At 40.9% G+C, this 11246-nt stretch overlaps 1 protein-coding gene across 1 annotated transcript; it reads left to right on the forward strand.

Annotated features, from left to right (window-relative positions):
- The first annotated feature begins 287 nt into the window (after positions 1 to 287).
- Positions 288 to 9508, forward strand: LOC142383846 (ubiquitin-conjugating enzyme E2 H-like). The gene is made up of 7 exons (XM_075469614.1): positions 288 to 579; positions 4070 to 4146; positions 4371 to 4445; positions 4553 to 4592; positions 4741 to 4793; positions 6941 to 7069; positions 7368 to 9508. Exons 1-7 carry the CDS (start codon positions 527 to 529, stop codon positions 7490 to 7492), a joined length of 552 nt encoding a protein of 183 aa, XP_075325729.1. The 5' UTR covers positions 288 to 526; the 3' UTR covers positions 7493 to 9508.
- The last annotated feature ends 1738 nt before the right edge of the window (positions 9509 to 11246 follow it).

The following is an 11246-nucleotide window of genomic DNA, read 5'->3' on the forward strand; positions in this document are numbered from 1 at the left end:
GCTTATTTCGGGCTCTCAATAAGTCAATCTTAACATAGATGTAGGCCTGATAGATCAGCACACATTTTTATTATTTTTCTTTTTTTTAATCTCTAAGCATTTTAAACCAGCCTTTCAAAAACAAGGTAGATGTGTCTTTATATATATACATATATATAATTGTCGTCTTGCTTCTTTTCAGAAATGACTGCAGCTGTTTCACTGGGGTTCATAAACTACATGCTGACGAGCATGGCTGCTTTCTTGGAGCGTATTTCTATGGCCGAGCCCCTCCTCTGATCGGTCTGGTCGCTGGAGGTTGATGTCACTGGCAGAGAGTCTTCAGGACAGGACACAACTAGGTAGAGCTGGTCAGAAAGACACTTCGCAGGAAGAGTAGGCGATGTTCCAGCGAGGATCTTGTTTATGGACATTGTGGGAAGGCTGCTGATACAGTCCAGTGGGCTTGGAGGTGTTTTCAAGCTGAAAGGTTGAGGTAGCCACATAGCCGCAGTATTTTTAGATTACTTCTTAGAGGGATAGAAAAATGTCGTCTCCAAGTCCGGGCAAGAGGCGAATGGATACCGACGTCGTGAAACTGTATCCTTTCCAGCACATAAACAAGCCGAAACAATCAGATGAAGTCGCCACGTCTTTTGATGGCATAATTTACTTCCAGTGTCTGCTGTGTATTATGTGTAACTGTGTAATACTGGATACTTTGATGCAAATAGCCAGTCTAACGTCTTAACGTTAGTCTGTGGGCTGGGGGACGTTAGCCAGTTAGCACAACGGCGAACAAGCTATAAATGTATCGTTATTCGTCTGAAATAACTTAGCATTAGCTTGCTAGTATGTTAGCAGTGGTCGATCTATTTGTATCAACAGCGAATTAGCAACGGAAGCGGTCGAAATGCAACGCTGGCTGTTAACTCTGTTAGCTTTGTACATTGTTAGCCTTAGCCTGAAAACGAAGTCAACCTGTTAGCCAACAATATCAGATTCCACCGGACTGACAACACATTGTGAAGTATAAGTGGATGTTCTTTTACATTTTGGACGCACTTTTTCGGAAAGACACGCGTATTAATCAGTAATTTGGCAACGTTAAAGCTAAGGGAGCTAGCTTTGTAGCATGCTATCATCAAGAGAGAACAATTAAGGTCGATGACGAGACGATCTTTGACAGAAACGACAGGTAAATTTAGTGCTTTCTTTGACCTTTAGGAACAGATCATCTATAACTAGACCATTTCTCTCTTTTATGAAGAAAAAAAAACCTTAACGTAAACATCCTGGCAAATTGAAAACAAACAATCCTGGAAATGTGATGATTAAGTCACGGTTCTCGTGTGTACATCGAATAATGTAAATTAGAAAATCGTAATGCAAAAATACTAGTTTTTTCCTCGGTTTAAAGACGCAGCGAATGAGCATCACATTGTCCTTTTCATAATTACTTTTTTTTTAACACAAATATTCTCCCATTATGTTATAATCTGTTGACAGCTGAGCAGAGCGCGGCTCTTTCATACACTATTTGAAGTTATTAACAGTTAATGCTGCTAACGACTGAAGTTTTTGCATGAAAGGTTTTCTGACAGCGTGAGCTGAATTGTTTTGTTTTTGTCCTGCAGCTACATGCTGCTTTCTGATTGGTCAGCTTGTTACCATCCGGAACATGGTAGAGGGCGGGCCTTCACACACAGCTGATCGAGGAACAACAAGCGTGCTGTAGGGGCACATGCAGGGATGGGGGCTGGGAGCATCCGTCCATGGCAGGGACAGGACTGCGTGCTGACGCTGAGTGGGTGAACAGCTTGTTTTCACCCCGGCAGACTAGTGTGAAACTATTGTTGCCTAAACACTTTACTAAAAATCTATTGGTTACTGATTTTTAAGTACTGATTCAAAAGAAAAGATGTAAAACAACACCAGAGAAGTTTGTGAACCGTAAAACTATGTCCTTCGGCCTCATTTTGAAGTGCGCTGACTTTTGTTATGCACATTTCCAGGCCTGAAACTATCCCAGGGCCTCTGGGGGTGGGGCCTAGATCCCACATTTCACAGCTTTGGTTTGGTTTCCAGCCCAGCTCTACACTTTTATAGGCTTTTGATGGTGGCTTTGTGGTCTCGCATAACAAAAAGTTAATGTGCAGGAGATATGTTTTATGACAGCTGTGTTACATCCTACGATTGTAGTGAGAGCCAACGAGCAAATAAATGTAACTTTAAGTTGTTTGAGTTAGATTTTTTTTCACACAGAAATCTTTTTTGATTTTGAATTCAAACCTTTGATATTTTTTGGGTCTGCTGACATGTTTGTGGTGATTATTCCTTTATAAACTCGTATTATATTCCCATTTATTCCCTGAAATTCAGAAAGTAGATGTCCAAGTTGCAGCCAGATATTAAAATAGATTTCAAATGGCCAAGGCAAGTCTGTACTGGTCTATAGTCTAGCGCTCTTGAGTGTATAAAGGTGGGGGAAACATTAGGGTTAGTCATGTGGGCGTGTTCAGTACCATTGTTACCATTGTTGCATATATGAATCAACAAAAACAGGGAAATATTTCTACATGTAAAGAACTCCACATGAAAGACCGACACCCAAAAGTGCAGTATGGGTTAACTGGTTCAATTTAATCATAGAACAATTTGGAGAAATGTTCACCTTATTAAAAGGAAACAAGGGAAAGTTACTACTTATTTTCTGACAGCAGAGTAAAATCTGGATTAGAGATTTTAAGATTACGAGGTACGAGTCACTGAGAGAAATCCTTTTAGCATCCATTCATTGGTTGTTGTAGGTCTTGTTTCACCAGTTCTCAACCAAAGCTCGAGGATGCCATTCATATTTTCTTTGTTAAGGTTTTTGCTTTAAATCAAATATCCGAGATTAAACATTGTCACGTCACAGTTGATTACCTGCTCGCAGATATTTTAGCTTGCACAGCCACTGTCCAGTACTTGTAATCTTTGACCCTCTTCTCCGGTCTAAATGATTAAAAAGGACAAAGATGTTTGGAGTCGGTTCAGTATTGGGGGGGTGAACACTGAGGCTTATGGTCATCTTTAATGAGATGGGGGCTGAAGTGTACAAATGGAGATGTAAATAAATCGGCAACAAACTCAAATATTTCAACTTGGCAACAGTGCTGATAGATAAGAGTGTATTGTGATTTTTTTTTTTTTTTGTCTCTCCCGTGTGTTTACATTAGTCACAGCTTTTCTAGTGTTTCTATGGATAACCCTTGGAGGAAGAGCTCAAGTGAACATGTATAACAGGTTTTATTTCTAGGGCCCTATGCCTGACATCATATTTAGAGGAACCTTTTCTTCTTGATCAGTGGTTTGTAACCATCTTCTATTGAATGACTGATTTTTTTTTTGTTTGTTTGTTTTAGACCTTCTCTGGTGGATGTTTTCTGGCCTCCTGGCAGTTATGTAATAAAGCTTCCCTGTGTCATTTGTGTTTTAACAGATTTGATCTTCATCTGAATTTTACCTCGTTGAAATTGTTGGAAATTGATTTGTGACGGGATGATGAAATAGGGTGCAACACTCACTTTTGTGGGCTTTTTTTTTTTCCTTCTTTTTTTTTTACCTTCTCCATCTGTTAAATGTCAAACTCACACGGGGATTAAATTCTCCACCTCTCTGCTCTGCTGTCGACAGCTGATTCAAAGTCTTGTGTCTCTCGCTGTCACCACATCCTGTGACTTTTTCACGCCCCAGAGCCCTTTCCTGATGTCTTCATGTTAAACGGGTCACGGTTGTGTCTCTTTTACGCTCTGATATACCGTGCGGTAGAAGACTTGGTTTTTCAGTCTGTCCAGTCACGCTGTGCGGACGTCTTGTGGTTGAGGAGACTTGTTTGTGTGTTTTTTGAGTTTTCTGACAGAGGCCACCTCGTCATTGATCTCATTGCCATGACTGATGTCATTGATCCCACGTTTGACCTCTGTCCCAGAAGTTTACTGAGAGAAAAAGAGGCTGTTTGTTCAAAGTAGATCTGGTTCAGGTATTCACCCTTTTCATTGTTTATTGGCTGTCGTTCGAGCACACCTTTTCCTTAATCAGGCATCAGCATCGAGAGCAAGCACGAGGTCACCATCCTAAGTGGACTCAACGAGTTTGTGGTCAAGTTCCACGGACCACCTGGAAGTAAGAGCTTTTAAGATTTGACATCATCTCCAGTGTTTTTTTTTGTTTGTTTTTTTAATTTAGTTTTCAACGCTGTGTCAATGATGGATTTTTAATTTAAGATCCATTGAACATACTGGACGGTGTTCCCTTAATGTGTGTTTGTCTAAAAGTGTGCTTGGTTTGAGTTTTATGTGAACACTTATCCAAATGAATCCTTGATAATAACATGTTTGTCGTTTTAGCACCGTATGAAGGAGGCGTGTGGAAGGTTCGGGTGGACCTACCAGATAAATACCCCTTCAAATCACCATCAATAGGTATGAATAATTGGACATTTTTCAACATCAAACAGCACGTTTGTGTGAATGTTGTTCTGTCGAATATAAGTTTTTGGAGCTATTTCATTGTCTTTTCCTTTTTTCAGGGTTCATGAATAAAATCTTTCATCCCAACATTGATGAAGCGTAAGTAGGACAGCTTTAGACACCAGACTAACATGTTAAAAATCATCCATGTCAGCTGAAGTTTTGTCTTGTTTTTACTTAAAACTGGAGCTTTTTTATTACACCCTTGTCATTCCCTGTATTGTCTCTCTCTTTTTTCGTCTTTCAGGTCAGGAACTGTCTGTTTAGATGTCATCAACCAGACATGGACAGCTCTGTACGGTAGGTCGCGATCACAGCTGCAATCGGCCGCTCTTATAGACTCTCACCGGTCAGCTGCTTGAATTGATTGACAGTAATAGCCAATGAAACACGGACAAAGCGAGCGGCTTACAACTGCGCCTCTACATTGCAGCTTCACGCAGAGCTTCTTGGTTTAATCAGCTTACACTGTGGTGATAAATGCTGCTTGTATTGAGGTCATGCACGAAACGCTGATAGATGAGGAAAACTCCTGGAACTGAGAGGGTCATTTAAACAGTATGTGGCGAACAGATGAGACGGATTGTCTCATTTTGCTTTATCAAAGTGTTTGAGTAATTGCAGATATCCACAAAACATCTGTCAGTAGTGTCCAGATGTGGGTTCACATGAGCAATAATCTATACCAGGTTAAGTGTCTTATCTTGGACAAAGAAGAACAGCAACTTAGACAACTTTTTTTTTTTTTGGACATGTGCTACATTTGTGAGGACAACCTGATGAATATTTGTGTATTTCAGTTGTGTTGCTTGACACTGAAGTCATGAAACCTCCACACAAATCATGTTAAACTGTCATACATGACTGAATGAAAATTTGAACAAATTGGAAAATACAGACAGTAACCCGGCCTTGTGATTGTAAGCTCATAAATGTTTCAGTTTGTTTCAAACTAGAGCGTTAACGTTGGAGCATTTCACTGTTTAATTTAGTCGACTTTGATCCCAAAGAAAAAATACTGATGGTTTAACATTGTGTCTGGATGTTGTTTTGGTCTGTGAGACCAGAAGAGGGAACATTGTGGAAATGCATTCAATCTAAAACAGTCGTTCTGTCTTCTGGGTGCATTTTCGTGTTAAAACTCCCCTGGGAGCTTCTCAATTATGACAAAATTACAGTTTACAGCCTGGTGGTTTTCACAAAATATACCAAAAGCTTTTATACAAACAAATTAAAATGATCAGTGATATGCCTTTTGGTTTTTACATAACCCCACTTTCACACGTTCAGGACGCTCAACTATGTAAATAACAACAGAATACAACTATTTGGAGGCTATTTAAACACTATATTGACCTGAAAATGGTACAAATACAACATATCAAATGTCCAGGGCCTCCTTTGCTGTATTCAATGTTTTCATAATGTCCCAAATGTTTTAACTGGCTGACAGATCTGGCCTGCAGGCGGGTCAGTTTAGCGCCCGGTCGCTCCCACTTCCATGCCAATCGTTTTGTTGAAATAAGAAAGGCCTTCCCTGACAGAGGTGTTGTCTGGATGGCAGCAGGTGTAGCTCTGAATACATTAATCCTGGCTCCACTGATGTGCCTGTTAACCATGAACGTTCCCTCTATACGTTCCCTCTATCCCTCTCCTTTTTAGCTGAGGATACGATGCACACGATTTCCAACAAGAATTACACATTTCTGTGGTAGAATTTCTGACTTTATCTTTGTGGTTGCAGCGATGAACTGTGTTCACTGACTAAGGGTTTCAAAAGAGTTCCAGAGTTCACCACAGATCTGTTTGTTTTACATGCAGCAATGCCAGACGGCCCGAAAATAACAGCCATTCAGTATCGATTTGTGCCTCAGAAACTGAGTTGCACCAAGTAAGTTATTTATTTTGAGGCTTCATATCCAGGTCAAATCTCACGCACGCAAGTAGATGATATGAAGAAAAAACGGTGTGCTCACCTGATCAGGTCAGCATCATAAGAAGCCGGTGCAGATCATTGATATACACACGGTGCTTCCATAAAGAAAACACCAGCAGCTTGTTCAGTGTCATTACAGAACAATTACAGCTCGTTATGATATGCTTACTACAAGGCTTTATCTATTTATTTATTAGTTTGCTGGACCACTTGTAGCTGGTAACAAATGCTTCATGGTCGGGTGTTGGCGGATCCTTCCCCACATAGCGAAAAAACAGAAATGTTTAGATTTAGTGCCTCAAGATAATTCGTCAACTTGGTGTGCTGTTATCATTTCACTCTTATTCTAATTTATATTAGATCCAGCTGTTATAGTTGTGTACGTTGACGTGAACATAACATTTCATCCCAAGAGAGACCTCTGGTGGGCGATGTTGCAGCTGCAGATGTTCAGAGTCTTCTGCCTCTTTGTTTTTCTGTTCTGACTACTCTTTGTCTCCTCGTCCGCCAGACCTCACCAACATCTTTGAGTCGTTCCTCCCTCAGCTGCTCGCCTACCCCAACCCTATCGATCCTCTTAATGGGGATGCGGCGGCCATGTACCTGCACCGGCCCGAGGACTACAAACACAAGATCAAAGGTAGCACGTCAGCGTCTTGCACTGAAATGCGTCTGTGATCATTCAAGCAGGCCTTTTCATGAAGCCGTGTTTGTCTCTGAATAGATTCATTGTCTCTCTGTTTACCACAAGAAGAGTTTTGACTTTCATCATCTTTTAGCAGGCGGATTTGTAGCACACAGACGTCATCACCATCACATCACTGTAGTTGTAGAACAGTCCTTTACCAATGACGGACACACCTGAGATTGTCTGATGGGCGTGTGGACACCTGGACTCAGTAATCCATCTTTTCTTCCTCCTTGTGTGTCTCTTCCAGAGTACATCCAGAAGTACGCCACAGAGGAGGCTCTAAAGGAGCAGGAGGAGGGCGGGGGCGACTCCTCCTCCGAGAGCTCCATGTCAGACTTTTCGGAGGACGAGGCTCAGGACATGGAGTTGTAGTGAAGGCGAAGCTGCTTTCACCTCACAACAGACTGTCATTTCCTAAGAGCAAAAACTCAGTACTATATTCATATTTAAACGAGACAGTTTTTTACAGCAACACAAGGATTTTTATTGCTACATGGGGATTCGCAGTATGAAAAATAAACCCATATTTAGGGATTCATCATCACATGCCCTCTCCACCTCACCTTCTTCCCAAGAGCCTGTCTAGATCAGAGAGGAGTGCTTTGTTATTTTCGGCGCTCTTTCGTGGCTTCAGTCGAGGTTTTCACGCTGCTTGGCAGAGGCTGGACTGAACCAGGAGGCGGGACTCGACACAGGAGGACAGTCATCAACACATTTTACCACAGACTCCGGTGTTTCCTTTAATCAGTGTTTTTACTGCATCATCATCAGGCGTCTTTCCCCTCGCTGTTAGGGATGACAATCCCCGATTTCTGAGCAGCGTCACGTTCGAAAGATGGATTGAAACCTGTTTTTCGTTTGTTTTGGGGTTTTTTCGTTTGTTTTTTCCACGCTGCCACCATGACGAGCTGCCATCGCAATCATCTCTTTGAAAGAACTGAAGACCACGGTGTACAGACTGCAGACGGCCTCTTCAACGGGAATGTGCTCGATGCAAACACACGTTGCACATTATCAAATCCCATCAGCCGTGATGAGTCACACAAATGCCACAGCGTGTGTGTGTGTGTGTGTGAGCGCGCGTGTGTCTGTGTGTTTGCATGAATGTAGTCCATTGGTAAAAACCTGTGTTGTGCTAGGCCCTGATGCTCAGCAGAAATCAGGAGAGAGGTACATAATCCTTGTCCCTCTGCTCTTCGGCGCCCACCACCACCTCCTCCTCTCCGTTTTAGGAAAGTTTTGCCATTCTCTGAGTATCTTTGTGTATTGTGGCATAACACAGAAGTAAAGTTTGTGTAGGCCTTTGTGGAGCTGTGTTGCTGTTGGCATGAAGAGGACATCTCTGTGTGTCAGGCTGGTTTGGTGGGGATTGTTGTTGAACTTCTTAACTTTGCCTATTGCTTGTGTTGAACTATAATAGGTGTCTGACTTGTGTAGGGATAGATAGTTTTTTTGCGGGTGGTAAATCCTATCATAATGTATGGTTTAATACTTATATAATACACAAGTTTGAAAAAAAGATGAGGAGAGTTACTCATCTTTGTCTGTAGGACAAAGTGACTCTTTCATCAAATCCTCCAAAGACATATTGCACCCCTCTGCACCTCCTTAAGTGAACGTGTCCATCAGGAACGACTACCTTCGTCCGAACGAAGCGCTCTTTGTTTTCAGCCATTCAGCAGGGTCGCGTTTACTTTTTCATCCTTTTGATCGTTTGTTTTCCAAAATGGTGGGACCAAAATGGGACCGATCTGTTGGTGTCATGTGTCCCAGTTAGAGAGAACTTTTCTCAGTCTCTCCTTGATTCGTGGGCAGAGTTTACGTTAAAGTTACATTGAGGTTACATTAAGGTTAAGGAGGTAAATCAATAATGTTTCCCAAAAGGGTCAAAGTCCGAGGAGGCTGTTGCAGCGAGGGTTCAGGCGCAGGTTTCTTGTTCTTTAGAGGACGCTTGAAAAGCTTTTTGTCCTGGTTTAGGCCTGGCAAAGTTTACGTGTCTGTAGGCGACCTAGCGGTGGACGTGCGGGCAGACCTGTGACAGTTTACTGTTAAATCTCACGAGGGGACACTGGTCTGCGTTTTAGTGCAGGCAGGAAGCCTGAAACATGTTTGCAACGTGGACTCGTTGCAGATCATTGTGTGTTTATTTCTGTAAGAAAAAAAACAACTAGAACCTTTTCACCATCAAAAGGGCCATTTCTTCTCGTTTAAAGAGGAACCCAAAATCAAAAACTGAATTAATCATCTCTTGATCGAAAGCATCGGGCTGTATTTCACGGTGATCTGCAAGAACGCCTTCACTCTCATGCAGACTTTGTGACTGAATGATAAAACCAGCATGTAATTTTTTTTTTTTTTTTTGGCATGTTATGAAAACGCGTTAACAGCCTCAACAAAATGGCCCTAATTAGCCTTTGTACCAAATACACTATGCTGGTGTCAGTCTTAGGACAACATGATGTCACAGTGAGTTTTCACATGCTTAAAAAACAAACAAAAAACTTCTTGTTTGTCACCATCTGGATTCATCTTTATGTATTTTTATTAACGCAACACATATATTTGATGCCTGTTATTTGTTTGAATGTTTTTATTTTTATGTTTTAAGCCCTTTGTGCAGGATACAGATCAAGATGACCCTGATTTTTTTTTTTTTTTTTAAAGGCAAAAAAATCAATAAATGTGCTTCCCTTGTAACTTGAAGAAAGAAATAAACAACAACAAAAAAAAAAAACTTTTGTGATTATTCTGTTTTTGGTTTTGACACCGCGGTAAGAAGCAGGTTTTCACATTTAAGCTCAAGAAAATGATGAGTTTAATGTTAAACGGACCTTTGACTCTTTATAACAACTTTGAAAACGTTTGCTTCAGTCTCAGAGAAATCTGTTGGGCGAGATGATCACTTCTGTCCACCAGATGGCAGTAACTGGAGGTCTGTCTTCATAGGACCGTTATACATGCACCTTGAAGGTTAATTGTATTACTATTAGGTTTAAAAAAAACAAAACAAAAAAAAAAAAAACTATTTTAATGAAACCCCTAAAATGTTTCTCATCTCCAGAGAATAATATAGAATACGATAGAAAAGCCGTGGCCCACCTTGAGAGTAAGGGTTCAATAAAGCCGGGAAATCTTAAGGGATACTAATCAAATGAATGATGGCTGGATTTATAAACTGCTTCATTTTCATAGATCTGATAATCACTAACGCAGCTGACAGTGGGGTCAGACGAGTTTTATCTGACAATAAGACGGAGCCATTGTTATTAGTTAGCCCATCTCGTATGAAAATCTGTCTCGCAAAAAAAATAAAATAAAAAATAGAACTAACAAAAAAACGTTAGCAAATGAGGGAGCGCATTATAGGACAAAACGTGTTTCAGTCTGAATGAAAGTGTTCATTCATTGCTCGAATGGTCTGAACTCAGTTTCAAACAACACTGGAAGATCTTTTCCTTTTTATCAAGGCCAGTCTAGGCTCACAGGTAATGATTTGATAAGAACATTACAGGATTAATGTATGCTGCCATGACGCTCTGACAGACTCAGACCAAGACTATAATGATCTAATAAAATATTCATCGCTGTGTGGCCACGCTGGCTCTCACTGCGCATATTCTGGTGTCCAGTTGCAGCATCGGTTTAATTTGTCTGGATGGCTTCTCTCAGTAAAGCTTATTTGGTTTTTAGCCATTGTAATAATTTGCTTCAATCATTCTCTATAGATTAGAGATGTAGGCCTACTTTAAAACAACAGTTAATGAACCTTTTTTTTTCAACCTCAGTTCTATTAGTTTAAGATCTGCTTACAGATCAAATCTGAATAAGAGGAGGTTGATTTACGATAATTGTTTTAACTCTGATCATCACTGTCATTTGGAGGTTATGAGATGTTTAGTGTGTGATGATCGAACATTATATTATGAGAAAAGATCAAATAAGTGAAGTTATTCCAGAGTAACTCTAGCAGCAGCAGGAGAAGCGGATGGGGATGAGACTCTGCTGGCCGGCTGCGCCTCCTTCATAATGTATGGGGAGGACAAAGGGAACACGGGTGGATTTCAGCCTTGACTCTGAAAGAGTCGTAACCCTAACCTGTCCTATCCAACTCCAATGGATTCACATC

This window comes from Odontesthes bonariensis, chromosome 7 (genome assembly GCF_027942865.1).
Source record: "Odontesthes bonariensis isolate fOdoBon6 chromosome 7, fOdoBon6.hap1, whole genome shotgun sequence".
NCBI lineage: Eukaryota > Metazoa > Chordata > Actinopteri > Atheriniformes > Atherinopsidae > Odontesthes > Odontesthes bonariensis.

Bases quoted from the DNA above. Each gene is read 5' to 3' on its own strand.
- LOC142383846 (XM_075469614.1), top strand. From the start codon at position 527: ATGTCGTCTCCAAGTCCGGGCAAGAGGCGAATGGATACCGACGTCGTG. The intron at 580-4,069 runs GTATCCTTTCCA...ATCAGGCATCAG, and splicing joins GATACCGACGTCGTGAAACT to CATCGAGAGCAAGCACGAGG. The intron at 4,147-4,370 runs GTAAGAGCTTTT...TTGTCGTTTTAG, and splicing joins GTTCCACGGACCACCTGGAA to CACCGTATGAAGGAGGCGTG.